The sequence below is a fragment of the Botrytis fragariae genome, assembly GCF_013461495.1.
Source record: "Botrytis fragariae strain BVB16 chromosome Unknown tig00000012, whole genome shotgun sequence".
Taxonomy (NCBI): Eukaryota; Fungi; Ascomycota; class Leotiomycetes; order Helotiales; family Sclerotiniaceae; genus Botrytis; species Botrytis fragariae.
The window spans coordinates 521,667-545,431 of record NW_023500989.1 but is presented as its reverse complement, the minus strand read 5'-3'; the positions used below and the strand labels follow the sequence as shown (position 1 = coordinate 545,431).

At 43.4% G+C, this 23,765-nt stretch overlaps 8 protein-coding genes across 8 annotated transcripts; 7 read left to right on the top strand and 1 right to left on the bottom strand.

Moving 5' to 3' along the window:
- Positions 1-829: 829 nt before the first annotated feature.
- On the top strand, positions 830-2,524 carry Bfra_002380 (putative tubulin alpha chain protein; the record flags this gene model as incomplete). The annotated part of the gene is made up of 5 exons (XM_037332802.1): positions 830-844; positions 1,007-1,065; positions 1,125-1,434; positions 1,490-1,992; positions 2,041-2,524. The coding sequence occupies 5 exons, from the start codon at positions 830-832 to the stop codon at positions 2,522-2,524; spliced, it is 1,371 nt and encodes a 456-aa protein (XP_037194930.1).
- A 1,842-nt stretch (positions 2,525-4,366) lies between these two features.
- On the top strand, positions 4,367-5,170 carry Bfra_002379 (putative trans-aconitate 2-methyltransferase protein; the record flags this gene model as incomplete). Its single annotated transcript, XM_037332801.1, has 1 exon — positions 4,367-5,170. The coding sequence occupies one exon, from the start codon at positions 4,367-4,369 to the stop codon at positions 5,168-5,170; it is 804 nt and encodes a 267-aa protein (XP_037194929.1).
- Positions 5,171-5,929: 759 nt separating this feature from the next.
- Bfra_002378 (uncharacterized protein) lies at positions 5,930-7,067 on the top strand (the record flags this gene model as incomplete). The annotated part of the gene is made up of 2 exons (XM_037332800.1): positions 5,930-6,549; positions 6,614-7,067. The coding sequence occupies 2 exons, from the start codon at positions 5,930-5,932 to the stop codon at positions 7,065-7,067; spliced, it is 1,074 nt and encodes a 357-aa protein (XP_037194928.1).
- A 1,194-nt stretch (positions 7,068-8,261) lies between these two features.
- Bfra_002377 (putative phosphoribosylformylglycinamidine synthase protein) lies at positions 8,262-12,621 on the top strand (the record flags this gene model as incomplete). The annotated part of the gene is made up of 4 exons (XM_037332799.1): positions 8,262-8,487; positions 8,634-8,773; positions 8,884-10,237; positions 10,286-12,621. The coding sequence occupies 4 exons, from the start codon at positions 8,262-8,264 to the stop codon at positions 12,619-12,621; spliced, it is 4,056 nt and encodes a 1,351-aa protein (XP_037194927.1).
- An 872-nt stretch (positions 12,622-13,493) lies between these two features.
- On the bottom strand, positions 13,494-14,693 carry Bfra_002376 (uncharacterized protein; the record flags this gene model as incomplete). The annotated part of the gene is made up of 2 exons (XM_037332798.1): positions 13,494-14,455; positions 14,510-14,693. The coding sequence occupies 2 exons, from the start codon at positions 14,691-14,693 to the stop codon at positions 13,494-13,496; spliced, it is 1,146 nt and encodes a 381-aa protein (XP_037194926.1).
- A 417-nt stretch (positions 14,694-15,110) lies between these two features.
- Bfra_002375 (putative pq loop repeat protein) lies at positions 15,111-16,017 on the top strand (the record flags this gene model as incomplete). The annotated part of the gene is made up of 3 exons (XM_037332797.1): positions 15,111-15,274; positions 15,327-15,542; positions 15,606-16,017. The coding sequence occupies 3 exons, from the start codon at positions 15,111-15,113 to the stop codon at positions 16,015-16,017; spliced, it is 792 nt and encodes a 263-aa protein (XP_037194925.1).
- Positions 16,018-18,174: 2,157 nt separating this feature from the next.
- Positions 18,175-19,755, top strand: Bfra_002374 (putative zinc-binding oxidoreductase protein; the record flags this gene model as incomplete). The annotated part of the gene is made up of 7 exons (XM_037332796.1): positions 18,175-18,296; positions 18,434-18,614; positions 18,763-18,846; positions 18,925-19,044; positions 19,097-19,153; positions 19,221-19,423; positions 19,485-19,755. The coding sequence occupies 7 exons, from the start codon at positions 18,175-18,177 to the stop codon at positions 19,753-19,755; spliced, it is 1,038 nt and encodes a 345-aa protein (XP_037194924.1).
- A 460-nt stretch (positions 19,756-20,215) lies between these two features.
- Bfra_002373 (putative gmc oxidoreductase protein) lies at positions 20,216-22,477 on the top strand (the record flags this gene model as incomplete). Its single annotated transcript, XM_037332795.1, has 9 exons — positions 20,216-20,393; positions 20,445-20,478; positions 20,525-20,789; positions 20,849-20,935; positions 20,986-21,025; positions 21,074-21,321; positions 21,374-21,587; positions 21,640-21,726; positions 21,777-22,477. The coding sequence occupies 9 exons, from the start codon at positions 20,216-20,218 to the stop codon at positions 22,475-22,477; spliced, it is 1,854 nt and encodes a 617-aa protein (XP_037194923.1).
- Between the last annotated feature and the right edge of the window lie 1,288 nt (positions 22,478-23,765).

Below are 23,765 nucleotides of genomic sequence, written 5' to 3'. Positions count from 1 at the left end.
GATCTTAATATTAAGACTTACTGATTAGGATTGGATTGGACTGGAATTTTCAATTTGCGGCACAGTACACGACCCAGTAGATACCAACGGCTTTGAGTAATGGGTGTAGGGAGGAAGGCAGCGAGGAAGGGGAAAAGGAAGAGTATATGTAGGTGGTGGTGGGTAAGTAGTAGGTAGTTGAAGGGGACTGTTGGTATATGTATGGCTATATAGAGAGGATAGGAAGTCTTTAGTATATATATACTTAGATGTGTGTGTATACAGAGAGATACATAGAGAGTAGAGCCTTCAATGATTCCCTTCCCTCTGAAGTGAAGCTATCTACCTAGGGAGGTATTCTTCGTGATTGTATATGTATCTCCATTTGCATTGTATTGTATTGTATTGTATTGTATTGTATTGTATTGTATTGTATTGTATTGTGCTAACAAGAACGCATAACAATTGATATTGATAACATTACCTTCACACACACAGCACGTGATATCAACCACTTGTAAACAGCCCCATTGGGTCTAGCGTGTATCAAAATGCCAAAATTCTAAGGTTCACAATCGTTTTAACCCCTGAAACTCTACTTACACCGCCGCGTTATCTCCCTGTACAGACGCCCCACATTCAAAATCAACCAAGAGGACTTTGCGAAATTCGAATTTGAACACTTGCCAGCAAATCCACTCTTTCACCCAAATAATACCAGCATTGCTGAGATCGCGCAAAGGGAACATCTTTTGCCATAGCTCAACGACGTCGACGACTTCAACTTAATCTCTTCCCTCATTCTCTGCCATTGCCATTCCCATTTACTTCGAGAAAAGGATAATTCAAGATGACTCGCGGAGAGGTAAATAAACAAATCAATTCTTGTTTGAACGACGCACTACACTACCTCCCCCACCAATTACTTCACTACTTCCCTTGAGCAGTCTATCTCTTCTCTGTTTATTGATTCAATGAATTCGCGTCGCAGTATTATGATTGGTAATTGACAAGTCATGTATTATAGATTCTTCACCTTCATATCGGTCAAGCTGGTACTCAGCTTGGTAACAGTGCTTGGGAGTTGTAAGTTGATTAGATGCCTCGAGTATACTCGATTGTATACTAATTTCCTTCTTTTTCAGATATCTTCTTGAGCATGGTCTCTTACAAGATGGCCGTCCTGATCCCGAGGCAAAGGCCGTCCACGAATCTGGTGAACTCGACACAGTCTTCACTGAAACCGGCAATGGTAAATACGTACCTCGATCCATCTTTGTCGATCTCGACCCATCTCCAATCGACGAAATCCGAACTGGTGATTACAGATCCCTCTTCCACCCCGAACTTTTGATCAGTGGAAAGGAGGATGCTGCCAACAACTACGCTCGTGGTCACTACACAATTGGAAAGGAGATCTTGGATGGTACTTTGGACAAGATTCGTCGCGTTCTGGTAAGGAAATATTTTATGTGTCTTCTGATGGGCGTTACTGATTTTCTACCCCCAGGATAACTGCTCTTCCCTCCAAGGTTTCTTGATCTTCCACTCTTTCGGTGGTGGAACCGGTTCTGGTTTCGGATCTCTCTTGCTTGAGCGTCTCTCCACCGATTATGGCAAGAAATCCAAGCTCGAATTCGCAGTTTACCCAGCTCCAAGAGTTTCTACCGCTGTTGTTGAGCCATATAACGCTGTTCTCAGCACCCACAGCACTATCGAAAACTCCGACTGTACCTTCTTGGTCGATAACGAGGCTGTTTACGATATCTGCCGTCGCAACTTGGACATTCCTCGTCCTTCTTTCGAGCACCTCAACAGATTGATTGCTCAAGTTGTCAGCTCCATTACCTCGTCACTTCGTTTCGATGGTGCTTTGAACGTCGATCTCAATGAGTTCCAAACTAACTTGGTTCCTTACCCAAGAATTCATTACCCATTGATCAGTTACGCTCCAGTCATCTCTGCTGCTAGAAGTTCCCACGAGAGCTTCAAGACTCAAGAATTGACCCTCCAGTAAGCTTCCCCACTTTAGCATTGTCATATTATACTAATTTTATGTAGATGTTTCGAGCCAAACAACCAAATGGTTGTCTGCGATCCCCGCAACGGAAAATACATGGCTGTTGCCCTCCTCTACCGTGGTGATGTCGTTCCCCGTGACTGCAACGCCGCTGTCGCTTCCCTCAAGGCCAAGACATCCTTCAACCTCGTCGAATGGTGTCCAACTGGTTTCAAGCTCGGCATCAACTACCAAAAGCCTATGTCCGTCCCATCTTCCGCACCCAACGATGGTGCCCTCGCTTCAGTCGATCGTTCCGTCAGTATGTTGTCCAACACCACCGCTATTGCCGAGGCCTGGTCAAGATTGGATCACAAGTTCGATCTTATGTACAGCAAGCGTGCTTTCGTGCATTGGTACGTTGGTGAGGGTATGGAAGAAGGAGAGTTCAGTGAAGCAAGAGAAGATTTGGCAGCATTGGAGAAGGATTACGAAGAGGTTGCTGCTGACAGCTTTGATGCTGAAGAGGGTGAGGCTGAGTATTAAGTTATTCAGTCCGTATATGACATTCTGAGCCTTGCGTCATTTTGATCCATATGGGGTGGTTTGTGTTCTGCGAATATCCGAAAATGAGCGTCTGATTATTCGGTGAGGTTGGGAAATGAGAGAGATGAGATGGAATGAGATGAGATATCTTAGTTTGCTAAATGATATTATGAATAGTCAATATGCAATACAAATATGAATCTCGATGACAGAAGTGATTTCAAAAGTCGTGCAGTGCGCTCTGTGCAGGGACTTTGAATTGATCTTGATTGAATAGTTCTTGGGCTGTAAACACTACTAGGTATGTGTTTCTATGCCATTAAGTATTGCCTCGTCTATCGATATATTCAGGTATATAGATAAATCGTTTAAGACATTCAATTACTCGCTTATTATAGAGCACTAGACGAGAGCAGATGCTCCTTCTGTTTTGTTTCGTTTCTTTTTGTTTTTATATCTCAGGTCAAACTTTGAACTTGAACTTTGAACTTTAACTTTGAATTTTGAAACTTGAAACTTGAATTTTGAATTTTGAATTGATGATAATTGGTTTATAGTTGTTATACTTCGCTGTTATACTTATTAAATGTTCGTTGGGTGGTATATTTGCTTGGTGTTGTACTTGCTTAGTGTTGTACTTGCTTGGTATTATACTTGCTTGAGTGATGTGGTTATTGAGGATGTTGGATCTTAATGGGGATTATGGGGTTGGGATTGGGATTGGCATGTTGGGGACTGAGGAGTGGGGAGAGAAAAGATATATTGGTATGTTAGTGGGTATCTTGGTTGGTAGTTGGCAATATTGAGTGGAGATGTGATGAGATGGTGAAGTAGGTAGTGCTGGGAAGGTTTATATGTGTGTGTGTGTGTGTATATTGGTTGTGTAGGAATTTGAGGTGTGTTGTGTATTGTGTATTGTGTATTGTGTATTGTGTATTGGGTATTGGGTATTGGGTATTGGGTAAGTTGATGAGATGAGATGAGATGAAAAGGTGTTGGAGTTGGTGTTGGGGAGTTGGGGAGTTGGTCTTCTATAGATAATGAGTACCTGAGTATTGTGAGTATGTGTTGGATATATTATTTTTGAGGCTCTTGTGTTTGGGAGTGGAAGTGGGAGTGTAGATTTGGTGGTATGGTATGGTGGATGAAGCGAGGAGGGATGCTAGAGGAGGTTTGGAGAAGGGGGTTGGAGAGGGGGGTTGGAGAGGGGGTTTGGGGTTGGGTTGTTGGAGGAGAAGTTTGTTTGGTAGGGGGTGTTGTTTTGTTTTGTTTTGAGGGATGTGGGATGTGGGATGTGGAATTAGACGATGGAGGGTTGGTTTTTTACTTCTTGGGATTGGTTTAAGCGTAAAGATTGGAGAGGAATGATGTAGTGATATTGAGTTTAGAAGGGTTTGTAGACGGGATGGTGATTTGGATTATGTTGTGTTGAAGTAGACAGCTTGCTATCAGATTTTTTTACTGAATTTAATGATTTCCAAGTGTTATCTAATATCATGCAAACTAATTTTCATCATCAAGTCCTCGCACTTTCCAAAGCTCTTCCCGTTTCTTTCCCGCATCATGTCAGAAGCGAAGTCGTGCTGCAGACCCTTGAAGCCCCTTCTTGGCCTTTTACCACATTAGGTAATCTTGCTATAACATGCTCAAAAAAGCTCGTAATAGCTCATGTTCAATTTTAGCTCTTGCTATTGATTCAGGATTTCAAGTATCGGCATATCAGTTGGGTATCATATGCGAAATGGAGGTATAAGACTTCGATCAAATATATAATTTGGCGAGCAATACATAAATATCCCGGAGAATCCACGTAAAGATACAAAACATCCCAACATATCTACCATGACCGACACCTCGGAGCTAGCAAAAGGCTACACCCTCGTCAACGACACCCAATACAAAGCCGGACAGTATCTCCTCGAAAAACTCGCCCTCACCAATACTCCCAACATCCAAATCCTAGACATCGGCTGCGGCCCCGGAAATCTCACCGCGTACATTTCGTCGCTCCTCCCCGATGGAAAAGTAATCGGTATCGATCCCAGTTCTTCTCGCATCGCGCTCGCTCTCTCGACTTATGGAGATCATCCACATCTTGAATTTTATGAAGGTATCGCGGAGGATCTCGCACGATTTGGGGATGAGAGTTTCGATGTGGTGTTTATGAATAGTACGCTTCATTGGGTTGGGGATCAGGAGGGGGCGTTGAGGGAATGTTTCAGAGTGTTGAAAAAAGGGGGAAAACTTGGGGTTTCGGGGGGATCGGGGGATTTTGAAGCGTTGCATGAGAGGATTAAGAGGGAGGTTTTGGGGAGAGAACCGTATGTGAGGTTTGTGGAGGAGGAGGAGGGACCGAGGTTTTTGAAGAAGAGGGAGATGGAGAGGATGTTGGGGAAGGCGGGGTTTGAGAACTGGGAAATAGGGACGAATGGGATTGTGAAGGTGGCGAGGGATGGGCAGGAGATGGTGAGGTGGTTGGATGTTAGTTCGTCCGGGAAGACTTATGGGGGGATTCCGGAGGGGCTGAGGGAGAGTGCGAGGAAGGAGATGGTGAGGGAGTGGGAGGGGTATGAGGGGGAGGGGGGAATCAGAATGGAGATGGAGTTGTTGGTTACGATTGCTGTGAAAGGGGGAGTCGGGAGCTGAGGGGTCGATGATGGATTGTGGGGAACTTTCGTCATTTCCTGAGCGTGTGTTTGGAGACTTTCAGTTCTGTTTCATTCGTATTCTAGAAATTTGAGTATCATGTGATAATTACCAGGTAACGTGTACATGAGTATAGGTCTTCTACCATTCATTTCGGTATCAGAGTTCTATGAAATATACTCAAGGATCCGATGTAACTCAGAAACCACTCCATCAAGTAGAATTTATCATCCAAAAAATCACGAAACTCTTAGCCTTCAACTTGGTAGAAAAGTGCATTCTAAACTTGAAACTTCCGCAGACCTCCCTCTCAAGCAGATCTTTTCCTGCACCATGCAATATATCCCATATACCAAGCATCATACATGGATGTACAGGGAATAGAGGGATTTGGAGCATATAATCTTCGACGTGCAGATAATTACACATATCGCAGGTAATTTTTGACAGAAGAGTAATAGCCAAGTCTTCAGCAATATATGTAGATACTATTAACCGGACGAGCCGAGCTGCAGGTGAGCACGCCTCGCATGTTGGTAATTAGATCAAATGTGCTCATGTGGAAGAGGGGGTTTTGGTAAGGGGGATAGAGAGGAGATGGATGATGGATAGGAAGAAATTTTGATATAAATGGGGTTTGTGTATGCGGTTTCTTGGTGCCAGATATTATGTTCTTTGAGTCGATTATCTGGAATAGATAGTATACTTAGCTATACACTCCAGTGAACTACACAGACACGCTCAGCATCACATCATACCATGCAACAAAGAGTTTCTATTCTCGGCGCTGGACCCGCCGGCCTCGCACTCGCAGCCGATCTCTCCCGCCACGGCACAAATGTCCTAATCTATTCCCACCCCTCGCATACCTCCCACTCTTCTTCTATCCTCCGCCACGGGCATCTCGAGCTCTATTCTCCCACTTCCATTGAATCCGCAAATCCAAAACTCACCTACAATATCCACGACGCGGTTTCCTTTTCAAAATTTCTAATTCTTACTGTTCCATCCACAGGACAGAAAACCATCGTTAATGAATTGCGAATTTTTGATTTGGAGACTCATACTATTATTGCTATACCAGGAAATTTGTTCTCGCTTGTTTTTCGGGAGATGCTAGGGGATATGAAAGTGAAGTGTGTGTTGGAGACGAATTTATCGCCTTATTCGTGTAGGATGAGTGGGGGGGAATTATCTGTGTCAGGGAGGAAGAGTCGATTCTCTATTGCGGCATTGGGGAGGATAGATGGGGGGTTGAGGGAGGAAATTAGGGGGATTTTTCCAATGCAGTTGTGTTGGTGTGAGAATGTGGTGGAGGTTTGTTTGGGGAATATTAATGGGGTGTTTCATCCGGTTATGATGTTGATGAATGCTGGTCGGTGAGTTTGCTATTCTCATCGAATGTAAATTTGAATAGTATGGATGAGCACTGAAATTCTCCAGCATCGAAAGTCCAGGATCTTTCTTCCTTTATAGAGAAGGACTTACACGCTCAGTATCAAATGTTATCCAAGCAATCGATGACGTGCGTCTTCAGATCGGGAGCGAGTTAGGATTTAAACTCGATTCTGTCCTGGATGTTTCGAATAAATGCTATGATCAGCATTTTACAGATTTAGTTGAGTTAGCGAGGAAATCGGAACCGCATAATGGACTCGAAGCGCCGAATGAGATGGAGAATAGGTTCATTGCGGAGGATGTGCCGGATTTGCTGGTGCCGTGGTTGGTGTTGGCGGAGGGGCTAGGGGTTAGGGCGGAGAAGGTTAGAGCGGTGGTGGAGTTGGCGGGGATGACGGTGGGGAGGGATTATTTTGAGGAGGGGAGAGGGTTGAGGAGGTTAGGGTTGTTGGGTTTGGGGAGAGGAGAGTTGGTGAAGAGGTTTGGAAGGGTTGGGTGATGAGGTGATTGACATGCATATGGTAATTGTGCTATACATACACTTGTATGTTGATGGATGTAACGAGATGGTAGCAACTTGACTGTTATGGATTATTGATACAAAGAGAAAATAAGATATGGGTATACTATTGCGCGATTGTGAGATGTATTGATACTTATCAAACACTGTGAATGATTTAATTTCTGCATGTCACTTGACTGTCGCCTTTTCAAAACGTATATTTTGGGTATTTGACATACTCTCAATTTTGATAAAACCAAAGAAAAAGTTCCGTGCAACATTAGAGTAAATATATAAACGTTCTGCAGGGAAACCAAAAGAAAAATACAAAGAGCGTCAAAATGTATAGAGAAAATTTCTTAGGTGTATTGGAAGGGGTTGTCGCTATAGCATTATGAGCGATGGCAAGTATATATTACCAAATGATGCACTTCACTGCAACAATCACTAAATCATTCATGGTTCAGTGGTACCCCGACCTGATCGAGTTCACTCGATTATCACTCTCGGTCGTCTAGTTGGTTTATGACGTCAGACTGTAATTGTTCATTGTAATCTGGATGTCGCGTGTTCGACTCACGCCTGAGAGACTTTCTTTTTGAACTTTTTTGGATTGATCTTAGATGATGATGATGGTAAAAGAAAGACTTTTCGTTTTTGGAGGATATAGCTCGGGCGGTTGGTGGTGGGGTATTGTAGTCTCACGTGCTGATAAGATAATGTTTCACAATGCTATATATAATGTGGACTTCATGGGTATGTTATATACAAATAATACAATACCTACAAGTAATCTAACAAGTAGTCTAAGAAATCTATTTTGACTTAACTTAATTGTAACCCACCTATCAACTATCATCATCGTACCCTCAAGCTAACTATATATCTTCTAACGCTAGCAATATCTTGCTGTCTATGTTGAAGAGCTAGATAAAATAAGAGGTTGAGTACTCGTATGCTAGCGCATTATGACATTAAAATGATTCCACATTCTCCAAAAGAGGTTGGGGCATTGTAGATCATCCGACCTTTACCCGTGTATGAGTCGCACTCATTTCACCGGCGCGGGGAAATTTAAATAATTTTTTTGTCTCCTCTCTCATCTCTAACCCCGCCATTCCCTCAAAATTAGATATCGAAAATTCGAACAATTCTCGAGTTGTGCTTTATCGCACAACAGGCAGAGACAGGATGGAATACCTTAAATTGCCTGGAGATTCTTGCTTCACTCCAGCTGAGGCTACAAAGCTCGCGGCTAGAATCAATGATGTTCATCAAGTGAAGGTGGAACTGACGGGTGTTTGGATTCACTACACGCATTTGAGACACTCGGATCCAGAAACTGAAGCCAAGATCAAGCAATTACTTCCAGTCTCAGGAGTGGATTTGGAGGCTAAATTGGGAAGCAAGATTTATTGTAAGTCGTCACTTATTCATTGTCCGACATAATTGGGCATTGAAGAGTGGTTATTGAGGGATTCAATGCGCGCACGCCATGGCCTCTCGTCACTTTTTACATACTGCAGTGCAGTGTAAGCAAACACTAACCCTCCAATCTACTAGATGTTACTCCAAGAAATCTTTCTCCATGGAGTTCCAAGGCTACAAACATCGCACATGTCTGCGGTCTCGAATCCCAAGTTCAAAGAATTGAAAGAGGTCGGGCTATTTTGATAAAATTTGCGGAACCATCTGAGGCAGAGGTGAGCATCAGTGATTTCATCTCAGTACATGTTTCCTTGTGTGGAGAATTATTTGGAGATTCAATTCTATCTGGATGCTCGAACCAATTACTGACATCCTAATTCTCAAGAGGGAGGATTTACCATTCAAAGATATCCTTTACGATCGCATGACTGAGAACATCAGTGCTGAGGAACCAGATGTGCACAAAATTTTCGAAGAAGGGCAGCCAATTCCTTTGGAAGTTGTTGATCTTTGGGTAGAGGGTTCAACACCAATCGAAGTTTTGAAAGCATACAACGTGAAGCGTGGTCTTGCTCTAGATACCCCAGAAATGGAATACCTTGTCGAAAAATACACCCAGCATGGCAGATCGCCTACCGACGTCGAATTGTTTATGTTTGCGCAGGTCAACTCTGAGCATTGTAGACATAAGCAATTCAATGCGAACTGGACAATCGATGGCATGGGTATGGATATGAGTTTATTTGGAATGATTCGAAACACCCACAAGAAAAATCCAGATTTCACCGTATCAGCTTATAGCGACAATGCTGCCGTTTTACAAGGAGAGATGGCCAGTCACTGGGCCCCCGAATACTCTACTGGTAGTTGGAAACAGACCCCTGAGGTTGTGCATATCCTAGCGAAGGTGGAGACTCATAACCACCCCACAGCGATCTCACCTTTCCCAGGAGCAGCGACCGGTTCAGGAGGAGAAATTAGAGATGAAGGTGCCGTGGGTAGAGGATCCAGCCCCAAAGCTGGTCTTTGTGGATTCTGGGTTTCAGACCTTTTGATTCCAGGACATAAGCAACCATGGGAAATGGATGTTGGCAAGCCAGCACATTATGCCAGTAGTTTGGACATTATGTTGGAGGCGCCAATTGGTAGTGCCAGATTCAACAACGAGTTTGGTAGACCATGTCTTGCTGGAACCTTCCGTACTCTCCTTACAGATGCAGATGCCTCAACGGACGAGTTTCGTGGATACCATAAGCCTATCATGATCGCTGGTGGACTCGGTACTGTTAGACCAGAACATGCCATCAAGAATGGCAACGACGTCAAACCAGAAGCTCATGTAATTGTTCTTGGTGGCCCAGCAATGTTGATTGGTCTTGGTGGAGGTGCAGCTTCAAGTAACACATCTGCTGGAGAAAGCTCAGTCGAGCTTGACTTCGACAGTGTTCAGCGAGGAAATCCAGAAATGGAAAGAAGAGCTCAGATGGTTATTGATCATTGCAGAGCCTTGAAGGATGAGAATCCTATTGCATTCATCCATGATGTAGGAGCAGGTGGATTATCCAACGCTTTGCCGGAGCTTGTTAAGGATGCTGGATACGGTGGTAAATTCGAGCTTAGAAACGTCGAGAGTGCGGATGGCAGTATGAGTCCTTTACAAATCTGGTGCTGCGAAGCTCAAGAACGTTACGTCTTGATTGTCAACAAGGAAGACCTTGGTAGATTTACCAGCATTGCCAGTAAGTTTCGTTTCAAGACGTGGTAAATTTAATACTAATCACTTACAGAACGTGAACGATGTGGCTTCTCCAATGTCGGAACCGTCGTTCCCAAGGATCAAGATGGAGTTGCCAAACTTGTAGTAACTGATCGAGATTCTACAGAGCACCCTACACCCATCGATCTTCCCATGTCTACTTTATTCCCCAAGGACAGGAAATTGGACAGAATCGTGCAGTCTAGGAAACCACAGCTTCTCCCATTCAACGCAGAGAAGTCCCTCAAAGAAGCATACCCCCAAATTCCCGATCATGATCTCTTAAGAATGGCTATCGAGCGTGTCTTTTCCCTGCCATCTGTTGGCTCCAAATCTTTCCTCATTACTATCGGTGATCGTTCCGTTGGAGGTTTGACCGTTCGCGACCAAATGGTCGGACCATGGCAAACTCCTGTCGCAGACGTAGCTGTCACAGCTAGTGCTCTTAACATTGGTGGAAAATTGAAGACTGGTGAGGCTATGGCTATGGGTGAAAAGCCTACGTTGGCTTTGATCTCGGGTGCAGCTTCGGCTAGAATGGCTGTTGCCGAAAGTTTAATGAACATTGGTGCAGCACATCTTCTCGGCAACTTGCCTCGTATCCGTTTATCTGCCAACTGGATGGCCGCAGTCAACCAACCTGGTGAAGGTGCAGCTTTGTACGAGGCAGTTCAAGCCATTGGAATGGATCTTTGCCCTAAGTTGGGAGTTAGCATCCCTGTCGGCAAAGACTCAACATCGATGAAAGCCTCGTGGAAGGATCAGAAGAGTGGAGATTCTAAAACAGTCACAGCTCCTATGACTGTGGTTATTTCAGCCTTTGCGCCAGTCGCAAATGTTCGTAACACATGGACCCCTGCACTCAGAAGACTTGAAGATGTCGGAGAAACTACATTGATGTATGTTGATCTTGCTCAAGGTCACAAGGCTATGGGTGGATCAGCACTTGCGCAATCTTTCGGCCAAGTTGGAGATGAAGCACCAGATGTCAGAGATACTGATCTCATCATTGACTACTTTGATGCTTTACAACAATTACACGAGTCAGGAGTTGTGTTAGCCTATCACGATATCTCAGATGGTGGTTTATTGACTACCATCGCCGAGATGATGTTTGCTGGAAGATGTGGCGCTGAGATCATGCTTGATGGAGTATCTAAGAGCGCATCCCCATCTCACGTCATCGAAGCTTTGTTCAACGAAGAACTTGGTGCTGTTTTCCAAGTTCGAAAATCAGACGAGGTCAACTTTATGAGATGTTTTGCTACCTGCGGCCCTCCACCAGGGCTCATCAGAAAGATTGGACGAGTACCAGCTGCATCGAAACAACAACTCGCCATTCGCTACGGACAGAAGCCAATCTTACACATGTCAAGATCTGAGCTTCAACAACAATGGACCAAGACATCCTACCAGATGCAACGTCTCAGAGACAATGTTGATTGTGCTGACGTCGAATTTGAGAATATCAAGGATGATCGTGATCCTGGTCTTCACTATACCCTCACCTATGAGCCTAAGGAGAACATTCTTCCATTGACGGCATCAATCACATCCACCTTCTCCAAGGCACCTCGCGTAGCTATTCTCCGTGAACAAGGAGTCAACGGTCATGCCGAGATGGCATTTGCTTTCAAGGCTGCAGGATTTGACCCTATCGACGTACACATGACTGACATCATTTCTGGACATTATTCTCTCGCTAATTTTGTTGGTATTGCTGCCTGTGGTGGTTTCTCTTACGGTGACGTCATGGGTGCTGGTCGTGGATGGGCAAATTCCATTCTTATGCATGAACAAAAAGCTCGACCAGAGTTTGAGAATTTCTTCAAACGCCCTGATACATTTGCATTGGGTGTCTGCAATGGTTGCCAGATGCTCAGTCGCATATCTGAACTTATTCCTGGTACTTCTCATTGGCCTGTCTTCACCGATAACCAATCTCAGCAATTCGAAGGCAGAGTCAGCATGGTGAAGATCCAAGACAATGCCAAGAAACCGTCTGTATTCCTCCACGGTATGAATGGTAGTTCCTTGCCTATCGTCGTTTCACACGGTGAAGGTCGAGCTTCGTTCAAAAATGATACAGACTTGGGAGCCTTGAACTCTGATAATCTCATCCCAATCAGATACACAGATAACTTTGACAAACCAACAATGAGATATCCATACAATCCAAACGGCAGTCCCGAGGGTATTGCCGCAGTGAGAAGTTTGGATGGAAGAGTTTTGGCTATGATGCCTCATCCGGAGAGAACTATCATGGCAGATGTCGGTAGTTACATACCAAGGGAGAGTGCAGAGGAGTGGGGAGAATTCGGTCCTTGGGTCAGAATGTTTAAGAGTGCCAGAAGATGGGTGGGCTGATTGGATTGTTGCAACATGAGATGATATGAATGGGATATATGGAGAAAAAATGGCTAGAATTGGGTTAAGATATCATTGCATGCATGCTTGCATTATTAGTGTCGATGGAGTTTAGGGGTGGATATTGAAATAGATAGATGGTTATCACGCGAATATTGAAAAAACTGGATTCTTGTTTTGCATGTTTTTGATGCATTGGAATTAGATGTGAAGTCTGAAGTACTTTGGAGCCAATTGCAACTATTCCTGGATAAGAGAAACGTCATTCTACGCCCTTCGCCCTTGTTTGAATGCATCGTATTACCATCTCTTCTTTTGTGACACCCTAAACTGGAGTGAGAATTTAGTCCCATGCTTAGTATTTGAATCATTCGTGGGCCCGTACTGTGGTGTGCTAGGACAAGGATCGCTATACTACGGCATTGCGTCTTCTTGCCAACGATATCTGGGGTTCCAGTAACCGCCATGCTCATTCTGTTCGAGGCTCGATATTAAGTTTCGCCCGTGGTAGTAATTAGCAGGGTTATTTGCTGATTTTGAAGCTGAGAGCTCTGAAGGATGTTTATATAAGATGGTGCGATGCGTGTGTATTAGAGCAGTAGATCGGCGAGAGGATTCTACGAGGGTCTGTAATTTTCATTCAAGGGTTTCGTCTTTGGCAGTCATTGGGAAAGTTCAGTCGCGAAGATCTTGAGATCTAGAGTCATATATAATGATGTCGTGTGGGTTATCAGACGTGCTAGAGAGGCTGTTGTAGGGAGCTGATTGCCGACTCCTGAAGCAAATGATCGTCGCTTCGAGGACATAGGGGATTGATCTGCTCGATAATCCCTGGAGTACACCTCTCCCCTCGTGCTCAAGTTGAAAGAATCTTAGCTAGCATTCTGAGCCCTGAGACGCTTGATAACTGCTTCATCCATATCGTGTTTATATTCGAGCTGGGTAATCTTTTGTTGGAGCTCTGCAATTTTTGTATCTTTGGTTTTAAGAGCTACGCGTGTGATATCCCGACCTTTCACGATACCCGATATTTTTAGTGCATGTCTGGCTAGCATTTGACGTAGCTGAGCGGATACTTCATCGTCGATATGTTGATCCTTGAGGAGATTCATAATGTCTTCCGTCATGTCGTAATTTTGCAGCGAATCCCCTGCACTGCTCTTTGAAGGAGAAGCCATGAACTTGGGAGGTGGACCCATCGTAGCATCTTTGAATCTCATGGGAGAAGGTGTCTCCGCTGGACTAAATAAAACGGATCGTTCATTCCCATCCCACATTCCACCATTTATTCTTTTGCGGCTTGTAGAAGGAGTGCCAAAAATATCTTCGTCCCGTGTACCTTTTGTCGTGGGCGTAGGATACATATTGACACCATTACTTTCTCCTTCGCCCCGCTTTCTTTTGCTGCCTGGTGTTGCTGTCTTACCATTCGTCGTTCCCTTTCTCGGAGTCTCTGGAAAGCTTCCAGGGTCCGTTCTCTCCACAGTCTTAACCACTTTCTCCTCATCCTCTCGAGTTAAAGGCCATGCCCCAAATTCATCATCTTCTTTCTTCCCAATATCTTCAAGCCATTTGTTACTAGCAATCGCATGCCCTTCCAACGTCCTTTTATCTTTTGATGGAGTCACTGGAGAGCGCGATTCAGGCGTATGAGGCTCTGTACTTGTATTGTTCAGAACTGCGCCCATCTCTCTTCCTTTGGCTTTATCGTCCCATAAGAAAAATCCGCAGCCAGAATCTTTTGGTTCTTGACATGTGTAGAACCATCGACCTTTATTTACTCCTTCTTTCTTGACTTGGAATCTTACGGCCGGTAGTCTGGGGTTGCAATTGCCTGTCGCTATATTAGCTAAATGAAAAATAGATATGTCATTTCGAAATAGCTTACACTGCCAGTTGCCATCAGAAAAGAGTCCATTCAGAGCAACCTTTGTTGGTGTTGCTTTGAATGATGGTGCTTTGGATGGTGTCGCTCTGGATGGTGTCGCTCTGGATGGGGTTGCTTTGGATGGTGTTACTTTGGATGATGTTGCGCCATTGCGCTTTTGAGGTGTGTTAAATACACTATACATTGTTTATTAGTATGGTATGGAATTAGGTGTAGCAAGTCTTTCAAAGTATCATCGTCATTTCAAGAAGTGGTGGTAGTAAAACATCTTGTTGACATCGTCACCATCGCAACCATTGGAGGGATGATTGACTTTATCCGTTATCTTATCGGAGAAGTCGATCTAGAAACTGCATCGATGAATATCGGATTTCGGATAAAGTCAAGAGCCGATCAGTAAAATAAGGTTATTATGTCATCAATTATGGGATTCATTAACTATCTCCAAATTAATTATTGTTGAATCTGTTGATTTGACACAACGTCCAATTCTTTCCAATTGTCATTGTCAAACATTTTTTCGTGTCTATGGACTTTGTATTATAAAACTTATCACGTCTGCCATTGCTGGCTTCGAATTGCCAAAACTACCACAGCCAAAATGGGTCTCGTTTCATTCATCACTGGCTATATAGCCCCTATGTTCATCATAATATCTCCCATAACGTCGTATGCGGATCAGACATACTCGATACATAGGAATAAGTCCAGTGCGGGATTCTCTTTGGATATCCCTTTGATCATGCTTGTAGCATCATTTCTGAGGTACGCTGTCCTGTAATGAGCGTTGGAAGACTGATGCTAATCCTCATCGTAGAGTTTTTTATTATCCTGGAGCCCATTTCGACACCTCCTTACTGATACAGTCATTCATTATGATTGCGATGCAAACCATGTTATTGAAGGTTGCGCTCGATCATCGGCCATCACCATCGTCGAAAGGGGGAGATGCGGCTATACCATTTGCTGGGCACAGAGAAGGGGATGGAGCGTCAAGACCATACAACTTCTGGCAATGGCGTTCCCCAAAACCGTACGCATTGATTCACTGTGTTGCTTGCCAAAGAGTTACATGATGCTAACGAAGAATTCACAGTTACTGGCAATTCCTCCTTTACCTATTCATAGCTCTCATCGCATGCGAACTCATTCTCTCTCCAGCTCCATGGTTCTATTCCGTCTACTCTGACGCGATCGGCTACATTGGACTCGGTGTAGAAGCAACCCTCCCAATTCCTCAAATCATTGCAAACTACAAATCTCGATCCTGCAGAGGTTTCCGTTTTTCAGTCATGGCCAGCTGGATTGCCGGTGATGTGATGAAGATGTTCTGGTTTTTTACTGCCACAAGTGCTATACCCTGGGCTTTCAAACTTTGCGGAATGTTCCAAATGTGCTGCGATTTATTCTTGGGGTTGCAATTTTGGATGTATGGAGATGGTGATGGAAAGAAGAAGGATGACGACTTTAGAGCACCAATTGGGGAGAAAGATGCTCGGTTATCATGAGATGAGGGAGCCGAGAATTGGAAGTAGGGGGAGAGCCGAACAAAATTTATAGATATCTGTTCATGAACAAGCGAGACGAGCGAACGAACGAAACTAGACATGAAAATGACGGGAAATGTTAGTTAGAATACATAATGAAGTTGGAGGATTTTTAAACTTATTAGAAAAATATTAATGGTACATAGAAATTTAATCATGCCCCTTTGTTGATGGGCATTTTCTCCTGAGATTAATGCGGTCCCCTCATGCAATCAAAAGAGCTTCATTTCGGACTCGGCATGGTGAGTAGTTTCCATATTGGTGACACCATTGACTTCCCTGTCAGCGTGTATCTAAAGAACTCTGTCAAGTGAGGGGAATCATCAAGCACCTAGGTAAATTGTCATCCTAGATTTCACTATTCGGCTTGGCACAAATGCTTCGTTTCATTTCTTGGGAGCTAGACGTCGCGCATTTAGCTAGTGCTCAAATTATTTCGTTGAATATACGTTCTAGTTCCATCTCACTTACTGGAGTTTTTTTCTTGAAATTAAATGAAAATAGATGAAGAAATTGTTATCATCAGGTTCATATTCGAAACTATGTTCACTAGGTTGCTGGTTGTTGTAATTTTGAGAAACCAGATGAGTATTCTACCATATAAGTTCATCAAATGTTTAAATGATCCGATCTTTGCATTTTTGATAGTTGAATTATTTTCGATGTAGTTTGGTAACAATTTTCATTTATTAGATGAATGGTTCGAAAGATCCATAACCAAGCCAAGCAATGAACACTCTATGTTGGTCAATTCTCTAATTCTCTTGATTTCATTACAGGATGGCATGTCCCTTGACAGTTTCATAGCCAAGCCTGGAAAAAGCTGGCTTCAGTCCAAGTATTCATCACTAGATTTTGTCCAAACAAGTTTCATTTTATATCCCAATTAGTGTTTGAGTAATTCATAAAGAAGAGTTAAGAGATCCACTTCAAAAAGTACGGTCTTCTTTCCCTCGACTCGTTTACAGAGATAACGAGTAGCGTATTGCTATATTAATGGCTTGAAGCAAGGGGCTTGGTACTTGAAGTTGTTTGGAATCAAGTCGTCTTGCTTATCTTCTCGCAAACCATATAGCCACCAGATCCTGCACTCTCTATTCTCTCAACTATCCATTCATTCACCCATGGCTCTCCCTCAAATATCTGGTTTCTATCACTATCACCTTCACTTCCATCCTCATGTTCCGTCTCGTGGGTTCAGTTACACAGCATTATATTGCACACACGGAATATTTGACAGCATCTCTTAAGCCCGCCCATACAGCTCGAGTCTGCATACCACCCTGCAATCATCTTTTCGAATCATTTATGTCATTAGCCACGCTCTCTATTTCTACACATATATGAACGTCGGGGTTTTCTACAAACTATCTATCGTATGTACGTCAAATTTACTTTCTACTAGCTAGCATTCACGAAATATCCTTAACCGTAATATGAATAGCAAAAAAGTCTCATTTTTAGTCCGTAACTAAGCGACGTACAAGATGATAGGCCATTTCTCGTTAAACATTTTAGTGAATGTATATTTACCACTTATTTTCTTCTGAGCGATGAGACACTGACCTCCTATTCACATGTCGCGTGGGTACCTATTATCTAGGTATGGAAAGGTCCAAAATAGAGAACGACATGAGAAAAGAAGAGCTGTCGGTTACATTTCGAATTTCGAATCGTCGAATGACTTCCAACAAGCAAGTGCACGAACCCCTCAGGATATACGTAAGGTTAAGCAAACCTAAACCATCCAATTGGCTATCTCAATTTCCCAAAGTATAAACGCGTCCATACCCCTCAAAACCCAACCAATCCAGCAACATAAATATTCTCTCAATGTAACACATTCAATTCTCTACAGCCTGAAACTCTCCCATTCAATTGGCCACAAAGCTTCCCGCCAATAAACCCCCAAGCCTCGTCTGTGCGAGCTCAAATGAGGGGTAAATTTAGCGGGAATGTAACAAAGGAGGGGTAAGCAACATCGAACCATAAAATTCAATAATGTTGCTGAAGCTCTCTACGCAATTGAAATCTCTCTTACTTTTATTTATCGCAACTCCAAAGTATTAAACAATCTCCATTGTGAAAACATATCAATTGAACCAGTGCAAAAAAAAAATGAGAGGCGTAGTAATCAAGGCCCGTAATTCCCCCTGGGAAGTCTCTAATGATCTCGAGAGGCCTGTTCCGGGAAAACATCAGGTTTTGGTCAAATCGCTGGTTACAGGAATTAATCCTTTGTGAGTCCTCTATTTCTCAGATTCCACATACACACATTATCTCTCACACTCTCTCATACTCTCTCACTCCCCCTTTTTCGTAAACGACCCATCTTACCAGCTTCCCTCACGAGCACACCACTAAGCCAAAAATAAAGGGACAACATAATGCGTCAAACCGGTTCCCTCATCCCTTCCTACCCAATAGTACTCGGCTGTGACGCCTCAGGAGTGGTTGTTGAATTAGGCCCTGGCGTTGAGAAATTCAGAGTTGGAGATGGCATTTTTGGATGTGCGACAAGAGTTGGAGAGGAGGGTTATGGTACTTTTCAGGAGTTTGTATGTTTGAGGTTCTTTATCCATTCGGACCGGACAATTTGAATGGTGGGTGAGGTGTATAGTCTGAGAAATGAGATTGAGTGGGAATGAGGAATGGAGAATGGCGGAATGAGATAAGATAGAAGCTAACTCTTAACTTTTACAATAGCATTTAATGGATGAGAAACTGGCATTCAAGAGACCAGAAAGAGTTTCGGTTGAAGAAGCTGCGACGATTGGAGTGGGACTTTTGGTGAGCAAACCTTTCCTTCTTGCTAGTTGTCATGTTATGGTGTTTGTGAATGAGCAATACTGACTGCGATAACCATAGACGGCAGCAATATGTCTAGATGAGGGAAACAATATCATGTATCCTACCACTCGCGAGAATCAACCAGAATGGTTTATTGTTTTGGGAGGTACGTCGAACGTTGGCCAATATGGAATTAAGGTCAGTGTGTCTATGATTTCCCCTGAATATATTGGCGTTGACAGACATCTAGCTTGCAAAATTGTGCGGATACCAAGTCCTTGCTTCATGCTCGCAATCTAATGCTGAGGTGAGTTTCGCAAAAGAGAACGAAGTTGAAATGAGATTTGTGAAGTAGCTAATCTAACCCACTACAGCTTGTCACATCTATCGGTGCAGATGCAACATTTGATTACAAACAATCTACCGAAACACAATTGTCTGATATCGAAAAAATTACATCGGGAGAGTTCGCGGGTATATTCGATGCATCGGCTGCTAGTTCCGCAGTAGGCTTAGCTGCTTTGAATACCAAATCCACAGCCAAAACACAAAAAACATTCTCGACTACGAATGATTGGTATGTAAAAACTTCCAATCTCTTCACGTCCCGGAAAAAATTACAACTAAATAATAAATAGGGACGAAATCGACGAGCAAAAGGACATCACAGTTTATCACGTCCACCTTGGACAAATGGGCAATTTCGGAGAGCCATTAGGCGACGCAACCAACAGCATTGTAGAGAAACTTATTCCAAGACTTGAAAGCTTGCTTTGGAAAGGACTACTAGAGCCAAATGAAGGAGAAGTAGTTGCAACTGGATTTGGAGGCGTAAGTTTTGGTGTTGATCTTTCGACGAAAAATGAGATTGGAGGGAAGAAGATATTGGTTAAGCTGCAGGATTCTTAATGCGGAGGCATATTCATCAATATGGTAATCATATGATGCCACTTATTGGTCTTTATTCAGAACCCTTTCGGTAGTGAAGACTTAGTTTATCTGATATGAGTTCTTGAATGATCAGAGTGCAGCCATGTGACGGGAATAGTAAGCGTGAGTGTAACGGGATGTATTTCAAAATCCATTTTGGGAACTTCTGGTTCAGCTATTTGTTGAATGATATGTGTGTAACTCGAACATCTCTTTGAAAAGTCCGGCCTTCCAATCAGAATTAGATGTTGAGCTTACTGCTGTCCAGACTGGGTCACAGCAAGGGACGGCATGTATGTAGGCCTGACTTGGCAATGTAACTCTCGGATGAAGATCTCTTGCAGCCCTTCAGCATTTAAGTAAGTCATTTACCTACCCGCTCGTTACTTGGTACAAGTAGTGAAAGTTTGTACTGTCTTCGCCTTTATACTGCTTCATCATGCGGTCGCTTTCAATCCTCACAATATTATCTTCGCTCACAATTGCGTCTCATGGAGCTTCTCTTAGCGGGAAGATAGTCGGTCGTGATACCACACTGTTGTCTAGTTATGACTTTATTGTTGTGGGTGGTGGAACAAGTGGACTTGTCGTGGGAAATAGATTATCAGAGAATCCAGGTTAAGATTCACTCATTTTGATGCTCTGGATCAAAAGCTTACCGTCATTAGCGACAACTGTTCTCATTATTGAGGCTGGTGAACTGTGAGTGTATGATTGCAGTCTGACGTAACCATCTGATGGCATATAGTGATCAGGGAGAAGACTTCATATACATTCCACTTTACGCAGGAATTGGGAATGGTGCGATAGGAACACAGTATGACTGGAATTTAACTTATGCTCCCCAGTCAGCTACAAACAACAGATCAATTGCCATACCACTCGGTAAAGTTGTAGGCGGTGGCTCTTGTTTGAACAAGATGACTTTCGATCTTGCTGGAAAAGAAGACTATGATCGTTGGACAGAAGTAGGAGCAGTTGGTTGGAATGAACTCTTTCCATATTTCAAGAAAGTAAGCACATTATGTGGAACACATTGAATAAACCATGAACTAAATCTTCTGTCCATCAGTTAACTAATTTTACACCACCTGCACCTGAAATTGCAGAAGAATGGGATATTCAAACGGATCCTTCAGCACATGGATACAAAGGCCATGTAATAAAATCTGTGCTGAGAATCGACGTACTTGCTGACCGTGTCTAAAGGTCCATTCAAGTTATCCAACATTTAATTGGCCATCATCCAGTTGAGTAAATTGTCCTAATCAAACTACTTCCGCTGACAGGTTAGTAGAGTACTTTTTTGCGTCCATGAAATACCTCGGAATACGTAAGGTGTTCGACTCTTTGAATGGGGATGCAAATGGTGCCCTGTGGAATCCACAATCACTAGATCCAGACACTAAGACCCGCTCAAATTCTAGAACCGCTTATTGGAATAGTGCAAGTAATCGAACCAATTTGCACCTCTTAACGGGCCAACAGGTGACGAAACTGATGACTAAAATAAATGATGAAGGGGTTGCAATCATTGGTGTAGAGGTAAATATTCGACCACCGCATTCTTTGGGTAACATTCTGACCACGAGAATAGTATGCAGCTGGCTCCAATTTTTCAGGATCAACCGTGCTTGCGGCGAAGGAGGTAGTTCTCGCAGCTGGTGCTATTCATTCACCTCAGCTGCTCCAACTCTCTGGAATTGGAAGCTCTTCTTTACTTAAACAATTCAGTATCGAAACTGTGGTGAGCTTGCCAGGAGTTGGGGCGAATTTCCAAGATCACCCATTGCTCAGAGCTAGTACCACTTGTAGGTTGCTATAGCAAAAATCTATAAAATCATCCACTAACTGGATCAATAGTGGACATTTACCTTTCCGCGAACAATTTGACCAGTAATGCGACTTTCAATGCTGAGATGCTAGCATTGTATAGGCATAACAGAACTGGTCCGTAAAGTGTATTAAAGTTCCCAGGTCAATCTAATCGGGCAAAATAGGTCCATACTCCACAGAAGGGGGAGGTGCATATGCATTTATTGGAACCCGTTCTTTCACCAATGCAACCTCACAGATTGTATCCTCCGCCTCATCTATCACACCGGCATCATATTTACCATCCGATGTCGACTCGACTATCTTAGCAGGATATGAAGCCCAATACAAGATCCTCACTCGAGATCTCGCATCCAACAAAATGCCAATAATGGAATTCATTTTCGGAGGGGGACCAGTTTTTACTGGTCTTCAGCATCCATTTTCCCGTGGCTCGGTCGCGATCACATCCGCCGATCCTTTCACTTCCCCATCAGCAAAGCCAGGATTTCTTACTCATCAGACAGATCTTCTTCTATTAAGCGCCGCAGCTAAATATGCTCGTAAAATAATAAACACACCAATATTCGCACCACTATCGCCGGTTGAGACAGTACCAGGCCCGAGAGTACAAACAGATGCGGATTTTGAGGCATGGGTTCGTTCGACTATTGGAACGACATTTCATCCAAGTGGCACTACCTCTATGATGAAGAGACAATATGGAGGAGTTGTGGATTCCAATTACAAGGTATATGGGGTCAATAACTTGAGAGTAGTTGATGCGGGTACGTTTCCAATGATACAGAGTGCGCATTTACAAGTGACTGTGTATGCCATGGCTGAGAGAGCTTCCGATGCAATTAAGAAGTCATGGAGGCTTTGAGGGAGATGCTATGATGGAATGATGTGCTGAGTACCATAGGAGCGCATAGAAGGGATAACTTTGGTCATTCCAATCTTGCTGCTCTTCTTGCCGCTGAAGTGTTAAAAAAGCAAAGTATGATGGCATATATTGCCACCCCCATAAATTGGTTTCGTGTTACCCAGTAGAAACTTGAAAATATAGATCATTGTCTACAGATTTAGTAAAGATTCGATAGTCTCATCCAATTGTACCGATTAGGCTTTATCGAACAGATCTTCGCTTTTATGTAGTGTTCTTGAGTTTGACAATTGTTAATTTGAGGTGTGGTTGCCAAAAAAAAACACGCTAGCATATTCTCCGACACAGGCAGGTACGTGCCTATAAGCGAACCAAAGCCGGGCTGTCCATTCCTTCCATCCAACTCTCCAATTACATTCCACATCGATTTCGGCATTTTGTATTTCTCCGTTGTTGATCTACATGCAGGGCAGGTTTGAGAATGAAGTGTTTGCTAAAGTTTACTTGATTATAACATTAATATTACCTTTTCTTCGATGAAGGCCAATAGACCCCCGGGATTGAAAATATGACATCCAGACAATCCGAACCCTGGTAACGGCATTCTTATATTCAGCATTCTACTAACCGTCAGGTCTACAGACGAGAACTCTTCATATATCGATCCAGGTGTATTGGTACATTACCAGAAAATCGCGGCGCAGGTTGCTTCCTCGTGTAAACGCAGTGTTGACGTTGCTCGTACGCATGCCTATGGGGGCTGGATCCATCCGGACTTTGCTAGACCTGTCATGTCTACCAGGCGAGAGTCGTTTGATCAGTGACAGATCGACTGCCTCTTGATAGATTGTAAGGGGACTTTGGGAAATTCCATCCAACGATTTTTCAGCTGAGCTGTCATGCAGCAGCCAAGAATATACTTTCCCTGGGTAACGTTCCACTCGAACCAATCATACGGATAAGCCCAAAAGCTTCTTGAGCCCTATATCATGCCATGTCAATGAATGTATAGTTATGGACACATCCCAGCTGCAGGGTCTACACCGTAACGTCTCACATCAGCCGAAAGTTACACATGAAACAGAAAGAGTACCGGTCAAAACACAGGATACACTCCAGGCTTTCTTGACAAATATATAACACACAACTCCACAATTTGATGAACATTATTAAAGACTGATCACGATCAAATTCACTCACAGCATTGTCGCCGATATTAACGGTGAACATTCACCAATCCTATGAGTTATCGCCTCAGGGCTACCCCACCAAAATCACTCCACCCGCC